This window comes from Mesoplodon densirostris, chromosome 18, assembly GCF_025265405.1.
Source record: "Mesoplodon densirostris isolate mMesDen1 chromosome 18, mMesDen1 primary haplotype, whole genome shotgun sequence".
Lineage (NCBI taxonomy): Eukaryota > Metazoa > Chordata > Mammalia > Artiodactyla > Ziphiidae > Mesoplodon > Mesoplodon densirostris.
The window spans coordinates 50,980,666-51,006,753 of NC_082678.1; the positions used below are offsets into that span (position 1 = coordinate 50,980,666).

At 53.0% G+C, this 26,088-nt stretch overlaps 1 protein-coding gene across 1 annotated transcript; it reads right to left on the bottom strand.

Moving 5' to 3' along the window:
* Window positions 1–209: 209 nt before the first annotated feature.
* On the bottom strand, window positions 210–21,966 carry SLC13A2 (solute carrier family 13 member 2). The gene is made up of 12 exons (XM_060081487.1): window positions 21,865–21,966; window positions 7,955–8,083; window positions 7,041–7,177; window positions 6,719–6,933; window positions 5,984–6,164; window positions 5,760–5,882; window positions 3,684–3,902; window positions 3,383–3,471; window positions 2,974–3,095; window positions 1,657–1,818; window positions 873–1,010; window positions 210–380 (listed from the first exon to the last, which is right to left on the bottom strand). The coding sequence occupies exons 1-12, from the start codon at window positions 21,964–21,966 to the stop codon at window positions 210–212; spliced, it is 1,788 nt and encodes a 595-aa protein (XP_059937470.1).
* Between the last annotated feature and the right edge of the window lie 4,122 nt (window positions 21,967–26,088).

The window sequence follows — 26,088 nt, forward strand, 5'->3', positions numbered from 1 at the left end:
ACACACACACACACACATACATACACATACACATACACACGCTTTCCTCAGACACGTAGGACTGAGCTCACATACATCTTCCTCGAAGACACACATGAGGTTAGGTGCCTTTCTCTCAGTGTTTGGCTTGGAGCCTGGGTTTCCCCTCCCAGATCAGAGGAATAGGAACGAGGTGGGGCTTCCTGGCTTGGGCCAGATTATACCGCGGTCTAGGGGCTAGGTGTTGTGACGTTTGCCTGGCTGACCCCACAGAAGCCTGTGGTGTTGGACTGGGCCCAGGAGGGGAATCTGTTCAGGTCGAACATGGGGATGCTCCAGGTGTTGATGGCCAGCGTGATGACCAGGACCCCGATGATGTTGAGCATGAATCCTGCTCGGGCCTGGGGTGAGGAGAGCCAGTCTGAGTGAGTGGGTGTTGAGCTGGGCCAGTACCCATCCCTTAGGTGTTCATAGGTGCTCAGGAGCTCCCTCACTAGCAAACCTCTCCCTGGGAAGTCCTCCCTTGGGTCTAATCTGCAACACTAGGTGATGCCCCTACCACTGGCTTTAATCCCAGTGCTAACAGGGGAAAGGGGAGTTTCCAGAGCCCTGAGTCATTCTCTCTGAGTCCATATCCCTGGGTTCGGGTGCCTGGCATCTTGGTGTCTTCCCTAAATTCCTCACCCCTCCTCTCCCTCTCAGTGGCCTAGGGCTGGCAGGGCCTGAAGATACTCCAACTGGGGATCATATTTCAGCCTCCCCTCCTGCCACCCACCCCAACAGGGTCCACTCGAAACTCTGAGAATCTCAGCGTCTTTAAGCTACTTTGTGGTTCACCAAGATGGAAAGACGGAGCAGGGAGTGCTGAGGCACTGGAGACCCCTGCCACTCACCATGTCCGTCACTTTGAGGCCTCCGAATGAGAAGGCGATGGCGTTGGGCGGGGTGGCCACAGGCAGCATGAAGGCCAGGGAGCTGGAAAGCGTGCAGGGGAGCATGACGTAGAGAGGGTGGATGCAGATGGCCTGAGACTGGAGGAGCAGACAGGGGGGCCGAGCTGACCGCAGTCCCCGTCCCAGAGGGGAAGGCGTGGCCCCCATTCTCCTGCTTCCCTCTCTGAGGGACAACCCCCATCCCCACCCCAACATACACGCTGGCCATGAACCCACCACTTCTGCCAGAAGGCACCTGGTGACCTGGAAAGGGCCCCTTGACCTCTCTGGAGGGGATAAGTGTGCAGCCCTGCCCTGTGGGGCGTGGGAAGGGGCGGGACCCATAAAACGGATCTCGAAGGGGCTTGTGGGTGTCATCATCAAAGGCTGCGGGAACGCGCCTGGAGAAGGGGCTGGGGATGCTCCGGGGAGCAATTTCATGCCGTCACCTCAGGAATGACAAGAACAGGAGCTGGCCCAGGGAGGTGGGCGAGGCCACCAGTGAGCCCCATCAGGGTATTCCAGGGGTGATGTCATCAGGGATGGAGTGAGTCAGGGGGCAGATGGCCTTGGGGCCCAAAGTTACTGAAGAGCCTGGGGAAGGGTGGAAGCTCAGGGGTCTCTTCCCAGAAATGAGAGGAGGTGCAGACAGGTCATTCTGACCTTCAGGCAGGGCCCCACACTTCTGCAGGCAGTCTGGGCAGAAGGGCTGCCTGGAGGAGGTGTGTCTGCAGGGCCAGCTCACCATGGAAGCCAAGATGGGCAGGAAGATGGTGGTGGTGGCCACGTTGCTGGTGCACTCAGTGAAGGTGGCGATCAGGAGGCAGAGGATGAAGGCAATGGCGGGAGGCGGCACACTCTCCAGCGGGGTCAGCTTGTCCCCCAGCCACTTTGACAGGCCCGATTCCTGTAGGCAGAGGAGGGTGGTGTGTGGGAGGCTGGGCTGCCTGGGGCCCCAGAGTCCCCTGCTGAGGCTCTGGGAGGGTCCTGCTCTTGCCTGCACCTCTCTAGAATCTTCAGAGATAAGGGCAGCTTGGGAGGGAAGATGAGAGCCAGCTGAAACCTAGGGGCCCCTCTACTGCTCCTGAAGGACAGCTGGCTGTGGGCAGAAGGGTCAGATGGGAAGCGAAGGGGCTTTCTTGGGAAACCTGGGGCTTGGCGAGAGTAAAGACCTTTGACCCCATTTACTCCTGCTCTCCTGGCCTCTCTTCAGGAGGTTCCTGGCCAACCTTAGCCCTCTGCCTGCCCTCTCCAGCCTAGTAGGTTGGGACAGGGGGGACCTTTCTCCCAGCAAGGAGGGAGAAGGGGAAGGGCCCTGGTACAGGCTGGGAAGAGGCCAACAGGGGGACGGGGACAGTTCACAGGGTCAGAAGAGCTCCAAGGTCTTGCCTTGCCCACACCTATAATGCCAGACTGTGAGCCCCAGGGAGCTGGGACTTTATTATATACAATGTTGCCCACTTAGCACCCAGCACCCAGCACAGCGCTTGGCACAGTCAGTGAGCGCTTGATGGATGAACTAACCAATCCCTGACCCAGGAAAGCTCCTGTCCATGCAGTGAATGAGCTTAGCCAGAACACGGAGGCCTGGGGGTGCAGGTTCAGGGATTTCTGTCTTGGATGGAGGCTATGGGGAATGATGAGCAGGTCCCCAGAGCCTGGCTGGGTATGATCGTGGTGCCCCCTGGTGGCCTCAGCCAGCAAACTGCGTCAACCCAATGCCAGCCAACTACTCCCTGGTGCTAAAGCTTTGGCGTTCTCTGTCTGGCAGGCGGTGAGGGGATGGACTGGGTGATCACCGAGTACAGTCCCTGCTCACCAGAGAAGCCCGCCTTCTCTTTGGCTTTGAGAACCCGACTAGGGAGAAGTCCCTATGGCTTGTGTTTCCTCCCCCCTCTCTTACGGCTCTAACCTGTTTCTCCAGCTGCTGCAAAGGCTCTGCCCACCAGGAGGCTCCTAAGTGGGGGGTCAGGGCTCCCCTGTGTGGGAGAGAAGCAGGGCCCCTCTTTCCCTGTCACAGGGTCTCCCTTAAGTGGGTTGGGGAGGGGGTGGGGTCTGTCACCTCACTGCCCTTGGCCAGGGCAAAGCCACCGCCCAGAAGGAGCACGATATTCCAAGGCATCTTCTCTTTAACTACTTTCCAGTTGAGGAGGGCAGGAGGGGCCTTCAGCTTCCCTGGTTTTCCTACTCCCCAAGCAGAAGAGGATGGGTCACCTAGAGCCAACAGGCTTTCCTTCCCTTCCCTTCCCCCCTCTGTATGGGTGGGTCCCTATCAGAGCTTAATGCATGTAAGAGAGGGACCCTCAGTTCTGCAACATCACGACTTTGTCCCTGAGCCCCTGTGCCCTTGGCAAATCACCCCAGCTTCTCGGGGCTTGGTCTACCCCTGCCGAGTGTGGTCGAAGGGACGTCGCATGCCAGAAGGCGGGGTCTGCCCAGAGGCCCTTCCCTGCCCCAGACCAGGTGCTTACCTGGTTCCTGAGTCAGCCCTGGGATCTTGGAGGGCACGATGAACAAAATTACAGCGATTAAGATGGCTACTGTCCCATCGGATGGCATGCTGCGGGCGGGGCAGGGAGGGCAGGCTTAGCGGCTTAGGGCTGCTCAGGGTCACAGGATGGAGGGGCGCTGGAGAGGAGCCTCTCCCACAGATGTGCCAACCCCTCCTGGCAAGTTCCCCCCACCTCAACCCGGCGTTACCTCCTGTTCTGCGTTGGGGGCCCTGCTCCCTTCCCTCCTCCTGGAAGTATTCCTCCTCCCTGCAGTGCTCACCTTTTCCCATCCTCATCGAAAAAAGCCAGGTTACCCCAGCCGGTGAAAAAGCCTGGCTCCCGAGTGAACCAGAGCACCACCAATAAGACAAAGAGGATGGTGACAGCCTTTTCTGCAAAGGTCATGGGGCCCAGCAGCTTGTGCTCCCTCCGGATGACTTCGAAGGCTGCTCGCTCTTGTTCCCTCATCTGGTCCCCCAAGCCACAGTTCTTCCGGAAGCTGCAGGTAGGGGTGGGGACAGCTCGTAAGGGCGCCACGCCAGGCAGGGGAGCAAGGGGCTGTGAGTGCCTGTGGTTTTGTTGTTGTTGTTTTGGCCGTGCCACACGGCTTGTGGGATCTTAGTTCCCAGGCCAGGGAGTGAACCAAGGGCCACAGCAGTAAAAGTGCTGAGTCCCAACCACTGGACTGCCAGGGAACTCCCATGAGTTGTAAAGGTTCCCAAGGTTCTGGAAGCAGAGCGGAATACTCTGGGATGTCGTGCCTCTTATTTAGCAGAGGGGAGGCTGAGGATGGGGGATTGGGCTTCCCTGTGCTTGTCCCTGCTCCATGTGCCCCATTGACCCCTCTGTCCTTCCAGGAATTCTCTTGTGCTGAGCCCTCCCTCGCCCAGAGTGAGGAGACCCTAGAGGCCTAGACCCCAGGCCTCCTTCTGGCCCTGACTCATCACTCCCCGCCTCCAATAGCCTTTCAGGAAACCCTCCCTTCCCTCTCTTACTGCTTCTGGGCATCCTCTGCCAGCCTGGGCCCCACCCACACTGTCCTCTGAGGCACAGGAGTCTGCAGCCCACTTCCATGTGCTTAACTCACTTTGACTTTTAACTTTTCACTTGGGCAAATCGCAACTCCCCTGCTGGACTTCTGAGTTCCTCAAGGGAAAAACCATGCTTCACACATCTTTGAATCCTTTATGTTGCTTAGCACTGTGCTGGTCTCTTTGACTAACACTTTGCTTTGTACCATCTCCAACCTCAATCCAGCCTCCTTGCACCTGCTCAAGCAATTTTACAGCAACAATGCTTAAAACTCTCAATGGCTCCCCACTGCCTGGGCAAGATGGACAAATAACAACTTATACCACAATAACAGTCATACCACCACTCTTAGCCTGTACTATAGCAGACATCACTAATCAATCCCAGACTTGATTCCAACTGAGCTCCAGCAGGGTCTCACATGATTTTCAACTCAGAGCTCTAGTGACTACTAGTAATCAAGGGCTGGAAGTAGGAATAGAACCTCTTTACTACTCTTGGCCTCAGGAACAAGGTCCGTACTCTTTATGTGGCACATGAGATTCCCCATAATCTTCCCCTAACTACTTCTCCAGCTTCATATGCTGATACTCTTTTTTCCTCTTTGTGTTTCAGCCACACAGAACTAGAGTTCCCCCAAACCCAGCATGCTCTTTCTTGCCTCCTTGCCTCTGTACCTTTGTACAAGCTCTTCCTGCTCCTGGAATGACTTTACCTCGTTCTCTACCTGGCTGACTTCTAACTCTACAAGATTCAGTTCAGGCATCATCTCTGCCAGGGAACTTCTAGAATCTTCACTATCCTGGGCTGTGCTCCCACAGCACCTGGGCTTCCCTCTGTCACTGCTCCCACCTAACCCATTAGATGGTGAGCTCCAAGGACAGGGACTGTCTAATGCTTCTAGTGTTCTCAGTGCCTAGCAGAGGGCCAGGCACACAGTAGGAGCACAACAAGGACTTTTGTAACCGACCATGCTCACAGCGTGTGCTTCTTAAGCACCTGCCAAAGGACTGGGGATTGTTATGGAATGGGACCTGGCCTGGGCATCAGGAGATCTGGTTTTCAATCCCAGCACTGACACATCTAGTTGCGTACCATGTCTTGAACCTCAGTTTGCTCATCTGATAGATGGGCTAATACTCTCCAAACAGTAATTCCCTCAAATTGGGGGGGGCAAGTGCACAGAAGGGCCTTGGGAGGGAGAGGCCTTCTCACCGGGATGGTGATTATGCCCTTTTCTGCAGGGCTACCTGGGTACCCAACTGGAAGCTCCTAGAGGGTAAGGGCAGGCACCTGGGCAGCTCTTACCCACTCCACCACTTACTTGAAGCCTAAGAAGAGGAACTGCAGCCACACCCAGGAAAGCAGCAGCAAGATGACCATGGTGGGGAAGGCAAAGCCAAACCAGGAGGCGAAGTTCACCACGTTGCCATTTTGGGGGAAGAGCCTGAAGAGGGATTCAGGCTGCTGTGTGACATTGCCCGGTGACCAGCCTGCTCCATTTGCCCCCCAGTCAGAATACAGACCCCCTCCCACTCAGTCACTCACGAGTTGACCTGGCCTTGCAGCACCAGGTTTGTTGTGGTGCCAGTCAGGGTGGCGATGCCCCCGATGCTGGCCGAGTAGCACACACACAGGCTCATGCCCCGGGTGAAGCGGAGCTGCTCCTCGTTCCGCTGTGCCCTGGGGTCCGAAGGAACAGGTGGGGCAGGGCCATCCTGCTTGTTGTCTGGGAACAAGGGAGAGCTCAGGTTGGGGATGGGCGCAGGGTCAGTTCTGGGGAGCATGGTGGGGGCTCCAGGGCCTCTGGGGCACCTTGTCACTGAGCAGCCTAGATCCAGGCTGGGGGGAGGGCAGAGGCTGCTTCCAGGTCTGCAAGGGCTGGCACTCCCTGGAGTCTCAGGCCGGAGTGATCCCCCCAGACACCACCTGACCCAACCCCTCTTTTGAGAGAGGGAAACTGAGGCACAGAGAAGGGAAGAAGACTGTCCAAACCACACAGGAAGAGTGGAGCCTGGACCCCTGACAGCCTACCCAGGCTTCCGCTCTCAGCTTGCCAGGGTGACCTAGCATCTTGGTTTGTCCAGGACTGAGGGAATTCCTGGCCTGTGGGACTTTTCATTTCAAAACCAGGAAAATCCCAGGCAAACCAGGACACGTTGGTCACTGAACTTCTTGCTTCCCTCTTCTCTCCCTAAACGTGCCAGGATGACTACTCCTATCATGGGCATCGCCTCAGACCCTCCTCAAGAACTGAGGGTTTGGGGCAGGGCCTGGCGTCACCTTTCTCATCAAGCTTGGTCTCTTCCTTCTGGGGACTTGGTTCCTGGAGTTCAAAGGCGGGGTTGTTCCTGCCCTCCTCAACATCCTTGCCCATGGGCGTCTTGTGCAGCTGATCCAGAACGGCATGGGCGATGGGCACCATCATGGCAGTGGTGGCTGTGTTGCTGATCCACATGGACAAGAAGGCCGTAACCACCATGAAGCCCAGGATCAGCCTAGCGATGGACAGACAGACACACTGGTGTTCCAGCATCCCTTCAAGGACTGGATGCCCAGAACACCGCCACCGCAGGTCCTCCGGACTTGGTTTGTGGGAACTCACAGGGAGGGCCGCACCCCGATGATGAGGAGCACGCGGAGGGCAATGCGCTTGTGCAGATCCCAGTGCTCCACGGCGAGGGCCACCAGCATCCCCCCGATGAACAGGATGTTGGTGTCCTTCAGGTACTCAGTGCTGACCTGGCAGGTGGGGACAGTTGAGAAGAAGGAAGGGGTCGCCCCGTGCCTCTGGGCTTACAGGGTGCCGACACTGATATTCCCGCAAACGGAGGTTGGTCCCCTGGCTCTTGGACCCAAATGGAAATGGTCTTTGGATCATCTGCCATTTAATATTAACCAGTTTCCTCTCTTCCTGCCAAACTCATTCTTTCTCCCCTCAGGAATGACCGAGACATCATCTAACCTGAATCCACTCCTGGTGCAAAGCCATTGTCTGGGAGATAAAGCATTTAATGCTCTTTCTAGAAACTAACGCAGCAGTTCTCAGTGTGGCCCCTGGGCCAGCATCATCAACAAACTGGAACTTGCTAGAAATGAAATGCTTAGACCCTGCTCCAGATCTCCTGAGTCAGAAACTCTGGGGTAGAGCCAGCAATGTGTTTAAATAGTTCTGCAGGTGATCCTGATGCATGGTCAAGTTTCAGAGCCACTGACCTAGAAGGATACAAACTCTTTAGCTGGCTCTCAAGGCCCCCTTTTCCTTCCCTCATCTAGGCCTAATTGCTCCCACTTTGAATTAACTCTTGACACCAACCACGCACCTGGCATTTCTAGAATGCCTTCCCCCCCGGTCTTCTAGTTGACCCCTCCCTCAGTGCTCCCCAACCTGCCAAGCAGAGGCAGGGGCCCCTCTTCCACGTGCCCTGTCTGTGATGAGGCTTCCTCCATCATCAGCGTCCTAGGGCAGACCCCCCTCCATCCCTGGGAGCACGTCCTCCTGTGGGTGGGGAGACTTACCACGGAGGCACCCATTATGCCCATCATGGGGAACATGACGGTGGGGAGGAAGGCGGTGATAGCCAGGGGCAGAGCCTCGGTGCACCAGAGGAGCGCCATGAGGATGATGGTGTAGCCACAGTAGGCTTCCTGCAGGCGGGAGGGGAACAGCAAAGCTGTTGGTGAGGGCAGGCCTGTGTCCCAGAGTCACGTCACCTCCTGTCCCCAGAGAAAACAGGTCGTTTGTAACAGTGTGGGGAGAGCCTGTGAAACTCACAGTCCTTGATTCCTGAGCCCAAGGTCCCATTTAAAAATGAAAATAGGGGCTTCCCTGGTGGCGCAGTGGTTGAGAGTCCGCCTGCCGATGCAGGGGACACGGGTTCGTACCCCGGTCCGGGAAGATCCCACATGCCGCAGAGCGGCTGGGCCCGTGAGCCATGGCTGCTGAGCCTGTGCGTCCGGAGCCTGTGCTCCGCAATGGGAGAGGCCACAACAGTGAGAGGCCCGCATACCGCAAAAAAAAAAAAAAAAAGAAAGAAATAGAAAACAAAGCAAAGCACTCACCACCTTGTCTTTAACCTTGGGGAGCCTAGACATTATAATCCAGCCACTGGATTATAATCCAGTCCCCCTGGGGACTGCAGGGGGCTCAGGTGAGGATCCTTACATGAGATGGGGGCTCATCTAGATGAAACTGGGGCTTGGGAAATGTGGGTCCCTGCCTGGCACCCTGGCCTTCCCTGCTTTATCAAGAACCTGTAAGAATATATTTATTTGTATGACGATTTAAGTAGCATTTGTTCCTTCTGCTAGGAGGTGAGTTCCATGAAGACAGAGTCAATTTTGTATCTGGATCCTTGGAGCTCAGGACCCAGGAGGCTTCAGAGCAAATCTTTTCTGAATGAATAAACCACTGAAAAGTTTTAGGAATAGTGGGGTCTCCTTCCTAGTAATCCTGGCATGACCACTGTTTCACGTAACTCCCCTATCCCTGCATTGTGCGGGGAATTGTGGAGTAAACCCTGAGTCATAGTCTTGTGAGTCTTGGGGTACCAGAGACCCCCCTTTCCCTCATGAGGCTCCCAAAGCTAGAAAGGCCTGACGTCAGGCCTGGGAGGGGACCCGGAGCAGGAATGAAGTCAGACAACCCCAGATGTCAGGGGCCCACCCTCCTTGACAGAGCCTCTCCGCAGGCCTGGGGAGGGAGGACAGGGGAATCATTAGCCAGAAGGAAGCCTCCAGGGAAGGGGGTGCCTGGCATCCAACCCTCCTCGGGACACCTGCCCACTCTTTGTTTGCCAAAGGAAGAGGCTGCCTGCTGGGACTATGGGCTGGGGGCTCCTCCTCTCTTACCTGTCTCAACTGCCCTGCCCCTCTTGCTTTCTCCACCTGCTATAGGCTGGGCTCACCCCTTATACCTCATGCCTTCAGTACCCTGAAGCTTGAAGGAAGGTCTTGGGGAGAGGAAGCTGCTGTTTACTGAGGAACTCTTAGGAGCTGGGTGTTTTCATGTTTGTAGTTACAGCCATGGATGAGTGTGGTGGTCTTATGTTATAGATGACCTCCAGAAGGTATGTGGCTTGCTCAAGGTCACAGAACTAGGGAGTGGCAGAGCCAGGTTGGAACCCAGGCAAGGTGTGCAGGATTGCATAATTCTAAGAGCACCCCCCGAGTAGTCTACCTCAGTGGCATCCTGGGGGGGGGGCGGTGGTGTGGCACCCAGCCTGCCCAGCCAAGTCTGTCTGATGCCAGGCTCACTTTCTTTCCATGAAACTTCCACCACCTTTCTCACCCTGGACATGGACTCATTGGCACAAGGGGTGGGGCCACCTTGATCCTTGAGCAGAGAGCCACCCCTCCTCCTCCCCCAGCAGGCAGTAGATTCTGCTGAAGCTGCTGTTTCTTCAACCATTTTCTCACCTGCAGTGTGCACAGCCTGTTACCCATCTTCCCGTGGGGCTAAGGGCAAGCCAGCCCTCTGGACCCTGGTGTGCCCCCCATGCCCTCACCCCCCAGAATTCTCTGGCCAGAGACAAGGAGTGGGGGCTGGGCCAGATGCCTTTGCTGATTCAAGAAGAAAGCTCTGCTAATAATGACAGCAGAAGCATTGTTAAGGACTACTCCATGCCAGGCATGGTACTCCATGCACTTCAGGTGGTTTTTAATCACATTTAGTTGCTCTGTGAGGTAATGACTCTTGTTCCCATTTCATGGATGAAGAAACGAAGGTGCAAATAAATTAAGTAAATGTCTCAAAGTCACACAAATCAGTGAAGAATCCAGGCCATCTGGTTCTTGAGCCCCAGCTTTTTTGCCTTCTACACTGAGCTTGCTCCCTTGCTACTGGAGGGTGTCCCCCAGCCTCAGGTGCGCTGTGACCAGCAGGGTGTACGGGGGTGAGTTAGGGCTGTGGATCCAAATGGAACTGTCTGCGCTGGGGCCTGCCACTTCCTGTTGCCTGGCTCTGGGCAAGTTCCTTCACTTCCGGGTCCCCATCTCCATCCTCCCAAGAGAGCTGTGAGCACCAGTGTGTTGAATCTATGGCTCTTCTACTCGTTTACAACTTCCTTGTGTCCCTCTCCGTGTCTGTCCGTCTGTCTCTGGATCAAAACCCAAAACCACTTTCAAAGTTCCATTCAGAAGCTTGCTCTGGCCCTGGTGGCTCTGGCCCCATGTCCCCATCCCACCCTCCTGGGTAGTCGGTCCAACTGTAGAGTTAGTTGGTCTGTAACTCGCTGACCTGCTCTTCCTGGTTCATGGGGCTCTTAAATGGGGCGTGGAATGCCAAGGATTCGTGAAGTTGGATGGGAAAACAATTTCATCTTTTAGCTAACATCTAACTAAGGTTATGAACAGAGGCAACAAAACCATAGAGCTGTTGTTTTGTGGGGGGGGGGGCGGGGGAGGGGGGTGCCTTGCCGTGCAGCTTGCGGGATCTTAGTTCCCCGAGCAGGAATCAAACCCGGGCCCACAGCAGTGAAAGCGCGCAAGTCCTAATCACTGGACCACCAGGGAATTCCCAAAACCATAGAGCTGTTAACGGTGCTGTGGGCGATTTTGTCACAGATATTTGATTGTGGCTGTCAACTGTTAGGTACCTGCACAGATTAGTGGTTGCAATGGACTCAAAATATATCTCAAAATATTGTTTACATCCATCACTCTTTTGAAATTTATGGTAGTTATTATACCAACACTAGATCTTATTTAATGCTTTAATAAGGAAGCATCTGTATTTCTGAATTGCAATTAATTTTTTCATATTTTTATAACTGTATTTCAAAATGGTTGGTTTCCTTTGTCATCCTATACATTTTTGTTTGTTTGTTTTGTTTTTTTGCAGTACGTGGGCCTCTCACCGTTGTGGACTCTCCCGTTGCGGAACACAGGCTCCGGACGCGCAGGCTCAGCGGCCATGGGCTCACGGGCCCAGCCGCTCCGCGGCACGTGGGATCTTCCCGGACTGGGGCACGAACCCGTGTCCCCTGCATCGGCAGGCGGACTCTCAGCCACTGCGCCACCAGGGAAGCCCTTTTTTTCTTTTCATCCTATACATTTTATTTCGTGCATTTCAAAGCTATATTCTGAGAAGGGCCCACAGTCTTCACCAGACAGCCAGTGGCATTCATGGCTCAGAAACGGGAACAGAACCTGGGGGATCCTTTCTCCTTGGCCCCACAATGTGTCTGATTCCACGATCTGTATCCCCAGTGTTAGAAGTGGGAAGTCGGGAATCAGACCTGGGCTCCAGGGCCACCTTATACTCTCTGCTTTGTTGCCCAGCTCAACGCATCTTGGGCTGGCCAAGCTCAGCTGGTGGCCTATGGCCTAGGACCCAACTGGCTTACTCCCCAGTCATGCTACATTGCACTACTCCATATGCCACTGGCCGAGGGCACAGCCTGCACCCTGTCTGAGGCAGCCCCTCCTGGAGCTCAGATACCAGGAGGGAAGAATTTTCTCTTGGCGGCTAATGCTCTTCTTTCTACCTCTGTCAGTACGTCCTCCTTCTGCAGTCCAGCAGGCTAGTTGTTCCCCAGCTGTTCCTTGGCTGTAGAATGTACTCCTTTCTCAGCCTGGCCTCTGGAGAACAGGGGTCAACTTTCTTTCACCTCCCTGTCTCTAGCCCCTCCCTCTTTTGCTGGTGCTGGCCTGGGTCTATAAATCCTTCCTTCCTACTTGGGCCCCTGGCCCTGCTGTGCCAGGAAACTACCGTGGTCAGACCCTCATTCCTCTCTCCCCCCAGGCTGTCCCTGCTATTGAGGGGCAGGCACTGGGCCTCCTGCCTGCTCATCAGGCTTTCACTGGACAAATAACCTCTCTGCTCCAGGTCTCCAGTCCTGCTGGTTCAACACCTCCAATGCTCCCCTTTACTTCCCACCAGCTCTGGGCCAATAGCCTGGTCCAAGCCCCTGCATCTGTTACCAAGATTTCTGCAAGGGCTTCCTTATTCACCTCCTAGCTTCCTCTTTTGCCCCTGAAATCTCTTCTTCTTGCTGCAGCGAGAGTGATCTTGAGGCACAAACCTGTTTAATCCACACCCTGCCCCCCAACACACACACACACACACACACACACACACACACACACACACCCCTCAAAGCAGCTCAAGTCCCTGCATGCTTTCCCACTGCTCTTAGGAAAATTTGGGGGCTGGTCTGTGCCTCTCCTCCTTGTTCTCTCTGGTCCAGCCACAGTGGCCCTCTTCCAGTTTCTCAAATGCTCCATCTTCCCTGTAGCCACAGGGCATTTGTACCTAATCTCCTCTCTTCTCTTCCCTCCCCACTTTGCTCACCTGATGTCTACTCATTCTTGAGATCTTAACTCAAATACTCCTTTTTCAGGGAAGCCTCCGTGGGTTTCAGGGGTATATTCCCCATTTTTCACAGCCTATGCCCCTGTACCTCTTCTGCATAGCACTCATCACGGTCTGTAGTTAAACATTTGCTTTCACAAATTTCTCATGATAAATATCAACCTTTGTCGCCAGACCATACTCTCCAGGGAGCAGGGTCTGGGTCTGTTTCTGCTCACACTAGCAGGGTGCCTGGCACCTCTACGGAGCTGACACTGGATAAATGAGTGAATGAATGTCAGACACCAGGGTACAGACATGAATCAGACCTGACCCCAGCCTTCGGGGAGTCTGAGTGTCCTGTGTGGGCTGGTCTGTAGTCATGGCGGGCTGCCTGGCAAAGCCAACAGTGAAGAGAAGAGATAAAGCCTCAGATGGCTTCCAAACCCCAAGGCTGGCAACTTGCTTCTTTTGTGATAGGAAACAAAGGTCAGAGGTCAGAAAACCAGAGTGCCCAGGCCCATCTTTATTGCCGCATGTCCTTGGGCAAGCTATTTAACCTCTCTCAGCTTTGGGTTTTTTTTTTTTTTTTTTTTGATAAGAAATATTGAGCATTTCTAACTATACACACATTACTGTCTTTTATGCAGGGTCCTTTTCTACAAATGGGAATAAGAGAAACACCCTCCTTGCTGGGTTATTATGAGGATGAGGGGTGTGACTGCGAAGGTCTAAGCTGTAAAGGAGTGTAGATGGCAGTGAGCAGATCGCTGGGTTCGCCTTGGCACAAAAACCTGCTCCCGGGCTTCTGGGGAACCAGGGTGGATGAATGACCTACAAATGAAGATGGTGGTGCCAGGGAATCCAGGGTAGACTCTGGACACTGGGTGTGGGCAGGGTGGGGACCTGTGGGCATCATGGCCTTTACCTGCTACAGGCACAGAGCAGCCTGTGGCCATTGGGCAGCAGCAAAAATGCCCACAGTCTCAAAGGTGTCACATCTTATTCGTCCTGGTGATTGAAGGTTAGCCCTGGGGTGGGCTACGCCCACTGCCCCTCTGTACCTGGCAAGTAGGGATGCTGCTGGGAAGTGAGGCGAGGCCCTGGGTGGCAGCCAGCATCATTGCAAAGGAGAGACCAGAGAATGGAGTCCCGGAGAAGGGGCCCCTTCTCTGAGCCTCCCTCCATCTAGGCTGAGGAAGGCTTCCAGAGAGGGCACACTGAGCGGGTACTGAGGGGTGAATAGGAGTTCTGTGGGTGGGCAAAAGGTGTTAGCATGAGGGAGTAAGCACAGAGGGAACGGAATGAGGCATAAAAGATCAAGATACATTCTTGTGGGGGAAGGGATGTAATGCTCGCCTGCATGCCCTGAGAGGAATCTAGGACTTTATCTGGAAGACAAAGGTGAAAACGGGAGGAGGCCCTTGAAGGATTGTAAACCGAGAGGGTGACACAGGTTGGTGTTTCTGTTAAAAGATTACGCTGGTCTTCCCTGGTGGCTCAGTGGTTGAGAGTCCACCTGCCGGTGCAGGGGACACGGGTTCGTGCCCCGGTCCGGGAAGATCCCACATTGCCACAGAGCGGCTAGGCCCGTGAGCCATGGCTGCTGAGCCTGTGCGTCCGGAGCCTGTGCTCCGCAACCAGAGAGGCCACAACAGTGAGAGGCCCGCGTACTGTGAAGGTTATGCTGATGCCGTCATATGTGTTTTTATAAAATGTGTCCACAGGTGTTTGTATACTCATAGGAAAATCTCTGATTCGGGGATTCTTACCCTTTTTTGGTACCAGGATTCCCTTGGCAGCCTGATGAAGCCTTCCAACTCCTTCTTAGAATAATGTTTTTAAATGCATTAAATAAAATGCACAGGATTACAAAGGACACCAATTATATCAAAATACAGTTATTAAAATATGAAAAAATGGGTAAGATAGTGATATAATGTGACTCTTTCTTAACTACTAAGCTCTTCACTGGCTAATGGCTACTGTAATTTCAAAGTCATGGTTAACATAATATGTCAAGGGACTGGCAACAGCTCTCATACGATTTGAAAATATCTCTGATTCCTACTGGTGGCAAAGTCAAAAATATCGTTCTTTACTATCGTGGTTTGTTGTCTACATTCATCACAGAAGGAAATGTTTCACTCTTTTGTGCTGTAGGACTTTGTGCAATGTGCATGTATCACCTAATTAAATAAATAAATCACCTGAAGATAGGGGGCTTACACCTGCGGTAGTGTGGCAGGTGGATTGGCAGACACAGAAGCTGGGAGGTGACAGGTGGCCATGCTGGGATGTCCAGGGGCTCAGAGAAGTCATGGCAGTAGAGATGGAGAGAGAGGATGGACTCCAGAGATGTTAGGAGACGGAAGACAGAGGGTTTGAGTGATGGCTGCTGGGTCGGGTGGGAGGAGGAAAACTCCAGGTGCCCTTCCTGAGTGTCTAGGTGTGTAGTGACCCCAAGGAGAGGAGCCATGTGACAGGACTTGGGGAAGGAGGTGCAGAGTGGGCTGTGTGTGTGTGTGTGTGTGTGTGTGTGATATTCATTCCAGGAATAATAGGCCCATCCAAATGCTGAATACCTTTGAGAGACTACACATAAAAGGCGACAATGGCCAGTCCATATGCAAATATATGTCCTACAATCTCTGCGGCAACCAGCCCTGTAACCAAACTACCACCTCCATAGCAACTGACCCCAAATGGGCAGGATTTGCTCAATGACCGCCAGCCTCCTTAATTTTCGATCCCCACTCGTTTGCTACCTCAACTTCCAACTCAGGACTAATTAGTGAAAGCCAAATGTGCTCTCCTAACAATCAGAGAGGATACCCCACTTCTAGTTAGCCCCCCTCCAGCTTCCCCCTGCCAACAACCTCCAGTCAGGGCACTCCTGAAGGCTTCCCTCTTTCCATTCTAAAGCGTCCCCACCCCCTGCCTTTGAGGCTCTCCCGAAAGCAAGGATGGAGGCTGATTCCTTCCTAGCCTTGCCTGATCTCATTTGAGTGATCTTTGTTTAATTCCGCACCTTAACATGAATGCGTTTGTTGCATCATCTTCTGCTTTAAGAGGCCAAAGGGAAAAACAATGGGTCTGAGTGTCAGAGAAAACAAAAGTGCGGGGGAGAGTCCTGACATCACAGTTTGGGCCAGGGCCAGGGCCAGGCCCGCCTGTGTCCCCTACAGAGCAAACCAGCAGGCTGGAGTTGAAGATGAGAGAAGCGTTCCCGCACTCCTCCGTGCATCTGAGCCCTACAACTGCCCTGGGCCCTGCTGCTGGATTCCGTTCAGGAAACCGTACTGCTAAAGAGCCTCCTTTGCTTTCCCATTCTTGACCTTCACCTAGCAGGTGCTGGAAGTGTGGACATGATTTGGTAATCTGGGGGTGAAGTTCGAGTTGGGGAACCTTCTCTCTCTTCTCCAGGGATCTCCTAGGCTTTGGAGGCTGGCCCCTACTCCCAGGACCTTCAGAGGCCAGAAAACCAGACTTCACACAGTCCAGTGCTGATCGAGGCCACACTTAAGGACCACACCTCACTGCCCTGGGGGTGTTGACCAGACACACCCCGCCTTCCTGTTTCATTGGTGGGAACACCAAGGTCCTCATGAACAGAAGAAATAGTCTATGGAAATAAGTCAGGCATCTACACAATGCCCAAAACTCTGTGTTGTGTTTTCCAGGGGCCCGGAATTCATACAAGGGGCAGAGGTTCAGGGAAGCATTGTTTATCAGGGGAGACAGAGGCGGGCCCCAGAAGCGAGGTCCAAATTCCTTGCACAGTTTTCATGCCCACAATCCTGGTCTGTCTTTGGGGTTCAGGAATAGCTTGCAGTAAGGGTATTTTAGTCACACAGATTTTAAAGTGCATGTGCACACACACACCTACTGTTCTTATATCCTAGGAATGCAGGGATTCAGAGTAAGAAATCCTACCCTCTGTTCTTACTGTAAATACAGTCTGGATTTCAGCTAAGCTCTGTTCTGGCCAACATGGCACCATGGGCAGATAGTTTTCACAGATGATTCTGTTGGGTCCAGGGAGGTGTTTGCATTTTCGACTCTAACTTACTAGCTCTTTGACCTCTGAGTAAGTATTTATCCCTCGTGACCCTCAGCATAAAATCCTCACTCCTTCCCCGGACGTTATAGGGCTGACATTGGCTGGCCTCTCCCTACCCCTCTAAACTTAACCTCAGTCATCTTCTGCTCACTCAGGTCCACAGGCCGTGCCGGTCTCATTTATCCCTCCACCTTGCCAAGCTCACCCCTGGTCTTGGGTTTTGCACTACGTGTTCTGCCTGGACGGCTCTTGGCCCAGAGCTGTGCTTGGCTGGCTCTTACATGCCAGTCAGGTCCTAGGGGAAATATCAGCACCCCAGGAGGCCTTCTCTGATCACCGCATCTACAGCAGCCAGGCCATAGTCACAGCCTGCTGTATGGTTTTCACTGCATGGACAGTATATGCTTTTTGTGTGTCCCTCCCCGCCCCCGCACCCCCAGGATCACAAGTTCCCCTGAATCCTACCTCCCACCCCCTGCACCTAAACAGTACCTGTCACACGATACTTGTTCCCTAATAAATGAATGAACGGATGAGTGAATGAATAGATGTTAAGGTTTCTGGCACACCGATGGTGCTTCTTGGGTATCTGGTTGCAGGGTTGGGGAACACTGAGAAGACCTCGGGCCTCACTGGTCCCCGATCACTGGGACCCCCCAGTGGGTGATGGGCATTTCTAGGATTCTGTTGCTAACGCCTCAAACGCTCCTTACGATTTCCAATCCCCACGCCTTTGCTCCTGCCGTTTCCTTCACCTGGCCTGCCCTCTACTGATGCCTCTGCCTGTTGAAATCTCGCTCAGCCTTCAAGGCCCAACTCAGATTCTCCCTTAACTCAGATGGAAGGATTTTCTCCCTCCTCTGAGCTCCTGCAGACTTCTGGCTATACTCCGTGTGGCATGAACACGCGGTCCTCTAGATCAAAAGCAACTTGAGGACAGAACATCTGTATTCCTTTCTGGTGACCCCCAGCACAGAGCAAGAGCTCGACAGACATCCCAGACTGAACGACAGTGGAAGGATTGGCTGACGGCTGGATGGACATGACGGTAGATGGCTCAAGTGGTGACTCACAACAGGGGACTACCTTGCATCCTTAGACAGCCTTAGCCGAGGCCAGATTCCAGTCCAGACTTTGCCTTTTTCTAGCTGGGACTTGAGGCAAATTCCTTTATCACTCTGGGCCTCAATTTACATGTCTGTAAAATGGAGACAACATTAGTAACCTCACAGTAACTCAGAGGTTATTTCGAGAAATAAATGGGTTAGTGTTTTGAAGTGTTTGGTACAATGACTAACACAAAAAAAAATACTGAAGAAATGTCAACAAGTATTATATGGACACAGGTCTGAGTCTAGTCTGGGCCTCCTCTTTCCCAGTTCAGGGCCCAGGGGCATGGAGGTAAGCTCAGGATCCACTGCAGAGAGCAGGGACTCAGCAGGAATTCACGACGGGGCCCTCTTTGCCCACATTCATTCATTTGACAAATATTTGTTGAACACCTACTATGTGCCAGGTACTGGGGGTTCTGCATGGAAAAAGACAAAATCCCTGCCTTCACGGAGCCTACATTCTAATGTAGGGGGGTCAGAGAATAAATAGAAAATAAAGGAATACATCATTTCAGATAGCGAAAGCCCTTTAAATAACAGGTTTTTGTAATAAAAATGACTGGTGCTGCTCAGAGAAGCCTTTCCTGAGGAGGTGGATTTCAGCTGACATGTAAGAAGTGAGAGGGAGGCCTCTGGGAGAAGAACATTCCAGGCAAGAAGATGAGCAATTTGAGGAAGGAGAGAGGCTGGAGAAGAGAAAATAAGAGGTAGGATACAGGGCAGGAGCCCCCGACGACTCGTGGCTACCCTGAGAGGTTTGGATTTTATTTTAAGTTTGACGAGAAGCCTACGTGGGGTTTTAAGCAGGGTAGTGATCTTATGTTTGGAATAGATCATCCTAGAGTTTGGGTGAAGAATGGTCTGGGGATGTAGAGAACAGACTGGCGGTTGCCAAGGGGGAGGTGGAGGTGGGGGAGGGATGGACTGGGAGTTTGGGGTTAGCAGATGCAAACTATTATATAGAGAATGGATAAACCACAAGGTCCTACTGTATACCACAGGGAACTATATTAAATATCCTGTGATAAGCCATAATGGAAAAGAATATAAAAAAGAATGTACATATATGTACAACTGAATCACTTTGTTATACAGCAGAAATTAACACAACATTGTAAATCAACTATACTTCAATTAAAAAAAAAAAGAATGGTCTGGGGAGGAGTAGGGATAGGAGAGAAACGATGGCGGCCAGGACCAGAGTGGAGGTGGTGGAAAGCGATTCCATTCAGTGTATTTTTGGCAAAAACACTGGTCAACAGGACCTGCTGGTGCTTGTGGAAGTAAAGGAAAGAAAGGCAACAGGAATGGCTCTGAGGTGGCTGGTTGAGCCATATCTTGATGAGTAAGATCGCAGGGAGAGTCAGCTGAGATGAGTTATCAGGGTTGTGAGCTGGATATGCCAATGTGTATGCTGCATAAAAGGAAATGTTCCTTTTATGGGGGAGGTGTCCAGTGTTAGTTGGATAATACAAGTGTGGAAATTTGAGCTGGGGTTTCAGGTTGGGGAATCATCAGCATAGAGATGCTTTTTTTTTTTTTTTTTTTTTTTGCAGTACGCGGGGCTCTCACCACCGTGGCCTCTCCCGTTGCAGAGCACAGTCTCCGGACGCACAGGCTCAGTGGCCATGGCTCATGGGCCCAGCCGCTCCGCAGCATGCGGGATCTTCCCAGACTGGGGCACAAACCCACGTCCCCTGCATCGGCAGGCGGACTCTCAACCACTGCGCCACCAGGGAAGCCCTAGAGATGCTTTTTAAGGCAGGAGACAACAGAAGATCACCTGCGGGCGAGTGAGGATAGGGAGAAGGAGCCGGGAAAAGTGGTCAAAGGAAAAGGAAAACCAGGAGAAGCCAAAAGAAGACAGCATAGCAAAGAGGAGGTGACCAGCTGTGACAAGCGCTGCTGACGGGTTGAGGAAGGTGAGCATGGAACAGGGGTTTGGTGACACGGACGCTGATGGGAACTTGACAAGAGCCCTCTCGGTAGGTAGAGTCTCGGAGACTGGATCTGTCTGTCTAAGGAGAGACGGGTAGTGTAGTCAGTCTCTGAGGCCTTCTTTTGTGAGAGAGAGCAGAGAAAGGAGGTATCTGTGGAGGGACTGTGGGTCTGAAGGAGGGTTTGTCTTTTCATGTGAGAGGGATTAGAGCTTGTTTGCATGCTGATGGGAGAGATGAGGCAAAGAGGGAAAAGTTGATGATGCAGGAGAGGAGAGGATAATCATAGGAGCAAAGTCCTTGAGAGGGACTGGTAGCCAGGGCCCCAGTGGAGGGGCTGGCCTCCACAGATGGAACCTGGGACAGTTCATCTGAGTCAGGACAGGGGAGACAACATCTGTAGGCGGGAAGCAGGCGGCAGGGAGGGGTACAGCACAGGGAAGACAGGGGCTCCGGACACATCGTACTCCCACAAGGAAGCCTGGCTTCTCATACTGACTCAGCCTTTCCTGAGTGACCGAGGGCAAGTTTCTACATCTTTCTGGGCTGTACCTTCTTGGGGAGTAAAATGGGACTCACAGTTCCTGTCTGTCCTTCCTTCCGGGATTAACACACTTGGCTCAGCCTGTCTGGAAACTGATCTGATGGGTCCCTAGCATAGAGATGCCACTGGCTTTGGCCTGGCATGAGGGTCATCTCATAGGTCAGCCAGGCCCTGTCACCTACCAGGAGCTGTGCCACTACCTCCCTAGTTCCTTACCCTTCTGGGACACCTTGAACAAAAATCTCGCCTCGATTTCCCTGTCTGTGACTAAAGGAAGCAAATGGCTCAATGGCAAGTGAGGGTGGTGTGGCGGGTGTGGGGTGAGGCCAGGGCCAGGATTAGGTCTCAGCCTTCCGGAGGCAGGCAGCACAGGCTTTGTAGCCAGACCACACCCCCAGCTCTGCCACTGCCTAACTATGCCACTTGCCAGAGGGAGGTTTCCTGTGAAGCTTGGAAATTTTGTCTTCTTTTACATACAAGGGGGGCCCCAAAGTGTATACTATCTGACCTCCAGAAAACAGGATCTGCCCTGGGATTTTGGGTGACTTAACTTCACCTGCGTCATAAGATGGGGGAGAGGGTTCCTGGGTACCTGGTACAGGGTATGCAGTGGGGGCTCCAGTAAATGAGAGCCGAAGTTATGACTCCTGCTGCTTGCATGGGGGTGGGCAGGAAGCAGTGGCATTTGCCCCTCCATTCAAGGTGTGCATCTGTATCGCCCACTGACAGGATCTCCTCCTTCAATTCCCACCCCTCCTCCACAGGAGACTTAGCTCTTGGGGTCACAGGTGAGCACCTCCTCTTTCTGTTTGTACTCTTTTTTTAATTTTTTTATTTTTTTTGCGGTACGCAGGCCTCTCACTGTTGTGGCCTCTCCCGTTGCGGACGTGCAGGCTCAGCGGCCATGGCTCACGGGCCCAGTCGCTCCGCGGCATGTGGGATCTTCCCGGACCGGGGCACGAACTCGTGTCCCCTGCATCGGCAGGCGGACTCTCAACCACTGCGCCACCAGGGAAGCCCTCTATTTGTATGCTTAAATGCAGACTTAGCTCTTGGGATCACAGGTGAGCGCCTCCTCTTCCTGTTTGTGCTCTTAAATGAACAAACTGCCTGAGGCCAACTTCCTCCTAATCCCCTTCCTTCCCCCTCAAGCAGCTAGCCCAGCTCATACCCTCCCAGTCAACTCAACTGCTTCCACCTGCACCTCCTTTACGGAGCTGGTTTCCTGCCTCCCAAGGGAGTAGACACCAAGTGCACCTAAGCAATTCACATTGGGCTCCTACTACTGGGTGCTGAACAAAAGCCCCCATTGACCTCTTAGTCCTCAGGCCTCAGGAGGACCAGGAGGTGACAGCCTAGGCTGTCAGGCTAGGAGGGATGAATGGGTGATGCTGGTCCTAAGGATGCCCAACCCCAGGGCCAGACGGCCCCTCTCCTGCTCCCTTGGAGCTTCTCTGTGCCCAGGACCCCATGTCCTTACCTTAGTCGGGATGAGGATGGGCAGAGGCAGCAGGAGAATGGGTAGGAAGAACACAACCAGGTAGAAGCGATAGGCCCACAGGCCCTGCCAGCAGGTGGCCATGGCGTGGATCCACGTGGGCTGCCGGGTCACCCTCCAGATCCAGGGAACTGCAGGACCGACAGTGTAGCAGGTAGGCGGCTAGGCAGGCTTATATAAAGCCACTGGAGGGTTAACCATTGACCCACCCTGGCAATCAGAGTGTTTTTAGAGTGACAGTGAGGAAGAGGGATCTGCAGGAAGTGTAAAGATCAGGAAGACTTTGCAAACAAAGGGAGGAGGGCAAGATCAAGGAATAAAGCCTTCAGTTTCTTTCAGGAAGTTGAGCCCAGAGTTAATTCCTTCTGTGTGTGGGCTACTAAGGGCTGAATATGGAAGGAGCAGGAGAAGGAAGAGTGCCTGGGAAGCCCCACAGCCGGCATCCACAGAGCAAGACCCAGAGCACCCTCCCCAGCCCTGTCCCCCTCTCTCTTACTCCTCCAAAGAGGAGTTCTCTGAGCAGTTTATACAGGGCCTTGTGTGGGGCAGCCCAGCCTCCAGAAACATCCTGCCCTCTGGGGGTTTCCAGTCTAGGACTGAGGAAGGGCTGGAGCAAGCCCTTCTCCTTCCAGGTATCAAGGAAACTGTCAGAGCCACTGGAACTGACCAACTCGTATTCACTGTGTCCTGTGTGATGCGCTGACAATTATTCTTTTGGCTGCACTGTGCAGCATGTGGGATCTTAGTTCCACCACCAGGGCTTGAACCTGCTCCCCCTGCACTGGAAGTGCAGAGTCTTAACCACTGGACCACCAGGGGAGCCCTCTGCACTGACTTAATTTGGGAACAGCCACTTCCTTGTTGATGTGTTGATGTATGATAGGTATACAGTAAAGGTTCACTTTTGTAGGTTCTTCCTAGTCCCCCACTCCCAACCCCAAGCTCCCATGGAACACCGGCAAAGATTGTTTCATATTTTGGAAACACATTTAATCTCTCCATCCATTCATCCATCCACCCATCCATCCATCCATCCACCAAACAAGTATTTGACACTGATTATATCACCAGCCCTGGACTCAGTGTTAAGGATGCAGAGAGATTAAAATGCTGCTGGTAATAGTTAACATTGGTTCAGCATTCAGTACAAGCTTATTAGTTTACTATTTCATTTACTCTGTACAACCACACCAGGAGTTAGGTGTTACTATTCCATTTTACAGTTGGGGTAACCGAGGCCCCAAGACACAAGCCAGCCAGAATTCAAACATGCTTTAGGAGTGCCCTGGGGAGGTCCAAACCAGTATGGCAACCCAGGTGAAAGGAAACAGTAGGAGTATTGAGCAAAGGCTCTTGGAAAAGGTGACACCTCAGTGAAGACTTGAAGGTTGAGTCTAATTTGGCCCCAAGGTGACAGAGGTATGATCACAAGCAGCCTCAAGAGGGAACCAAGACCTGGAGGATGGAGTGTGTGGATACATCTACCCAGAGCCTCTGCCTCTTGCTACCCTCCCACCTCCCCACCCCAAACAGCTCAGAGTAGAAGCTCAATCCATATTTCTGTTGATTATTCAAATGTGATGATCTGTGTGCCAGGGCAAGAAGGCAGGGTGTCTCAGGGAGATGGTTTCAGGAAGTCAACACAGCCTGGGCAAAGATGTGAAAGGAAGAAGGTTCTGAGTGGTTGGAAAGTGGGTGTGTGGGACCAGGTCTGAGAGCTGGTGACCACGTTTCCAGGGAGTACAGCAGCTTGGCCTGGGCGGCGATGCCAATGAGATTCTCCTAGAGCCAGTGAGGTCTGTGTGAGACAGACCTCCCCACCTTGCCCTGACCCCAGTGCCCTCTGCAGGGTAGGCAGAGAGCTGTGCATGGATCCAGGTCAAAGGGCTCCTGGGGCCAGGCTGGGTGGGAAGCTACAGTGCAACAGGACAGACTGCCCCACCCCATCCCCCCGCCCAGCCCCCATTCAGGCTACTTATGGCCTTTCCACTCCCAGGCAGCCAACCTGCCACCTGCCTAGGGCAAGGTGAGGAAGAGTCCAGAAGCACGGGGAGAGACAAACGGTTTCAGAGACTTAAGACATTCCCTGATTTTGTCTCGCCCTTGGAGGAGGCCTCTCCCCTGGCCTGCGGCTCTGGAGGAGCCACAAGGGGAGCAGGGCTGAGCCCCCCAACAGAGGAACAACATCCACTATGTGTGTAATCTGCATCCCAGTTTACCCAACTCTCCACACCAACCTTGTGATATAGGCTCAGAGCAGTGAAGTCCCTTGCCAGCGCATGTGAGCTGAGAGAGAACCCGATTCATATCCAAGACCATCCATGCTCTTTGCCCACCCTCCAGGCCCTGGGCCCCTGTGATGGTGCTGGGACAAAACTCAATTTTTCCAAATTAGATGGCTCCTGTTGGGGAATAGCTCAGTGGTAAAGCATTTGACTGCAAATTAGATGACCACTCTTTCACTGAGACCCCCCGGCTTTGTACGTACAGCCCCCTTCAAAGTCATAGACTCTTGGGACCCTTGCTGACTCTCTTTTGCGGACTGGTGTAGGGGGACTATCACATTCCCAGCAGCCAGGCCCCATCAGTGACTAATTCGTCTCAAAGGCGGGAAGTCTCCGTCTATCACGTGTGTTACAAGAACTTTCCCTTGCCCGGCAATCACAGGCAGGGCCCTCCTCTACCAGGCTTAGCTCAATTCTCATTTGCCCCACTTCCTTTTCCTTCAGTTAGTGCTATAAATAACTGTTCTTGTTGTTGTGGCGCCTAATGGACTATGAGCAACTCACGGCAGGTGCTGTGACTGTCCTTCTACAGTCCTTGTCAGCATTGTCTCGGGGAGGAATGCCCTGTGACCATTGACCCTGCTTGAGAAGTTCATCTAAGAATAGCTGAGGAAGCCCTAGGGTCAGAGGAGATGCTTTATGGCTCACAAGGACCGGTTTATCCTCAGGAGCAGTTGGCAGATAAGCTGGAGATAGAGCTGGGGCTGAGGCTGTGGCCCAAAGGTGAGTTTTAGGAAGTTCACACCTGGACATGGGAGCCAGACATTCAGACAGAGGCTCCTGAGGAACTGGATTGAGCAGGTTGGGCCTGGGGCCCACAGGGGTACAACCTAAGTGGACCTGGAAAGACAGCGGTGGCTGGACACAGCAGGGAGCCCCAGGAATGATCTGTAAGACCTGAGACTACCCAGCCTGGAGGAGAGAAGATAGGGTGTGAGGGTTGTCTTCAAATCCTTGACTGAAGAAGAGGGCAGAGGTATTCTCAAGGACAGAGAAAGACCACAGGTAGCAGGGTTAGGGAGCCTCACTGGTGCTATTTTCAAGGAATCCCCCTCCCCAAGAGAAAAAACAGAGCTGGGTGGGAGGTGATGCATTCCCCAGCACCGGAAGCGCTCCTCCTGGGTGGCTGGCTTGTCCTGAGACAATAGGGTGATGTGGACAGGGTCCCACACTGTGCAGGGGGCTGAGCATCTTGTTCACCCAGAATCTGACTCCAGGGGCCCTGATCTCTTCCCCTGTCTTCCACTGCCTCTCAAACTGGGTCCTCTCATTTTGTCTTATACATGTTCACATCCCCCCTCAGCACCTTGCAAGGTGCTTAAACAACCCTACAAGATCCTCTCTTTGCATTCCTCTGCCTCAGCTCTTACCACTCCTGCCTTGGCTCAACTGTTTTCAGATCCTCAACTGCATTTTCTATGATCTCCAGGGAGTTGTCTATGCCCTTGCTTCTCTCAGACACATTCTCCCTGCATCTCTCTCCCCATTTTACTGGTTAAGTCTTGTTAATCTTTCAAGTCTCAGCCTAAAACTAAACTTCCTTTGTGAACTCTCATCACAGAGTGGAAGAGAAAGCAGTTGCAGTTGCACTGCTCCTAAGTTAGCGCTAGAAGACCCTATCACAGCACATATCACACTGCATTTTATTCTCCTGTTAACCTCCCTACATCCCCCACCAGAGTAGGTTCCATGAAGTCAGGGTCTGTCTGTATGGGTGTCCATATGCACCTCTTCAGCCTCTTGAGCTGATACTCAACAAATACATTTTGAAACAATGGATGAGTAGATGGATGAATAGATGGGTGGATGGATGGATGGGTGAGTAGATGGGATGTCCATAGGATAATTTACAAGGTTCATACCAGAGAGCCAGGCCCTCCTTCCAGCATGTTCTGAAGCTGGTCCCTGGATCTTCAGATAG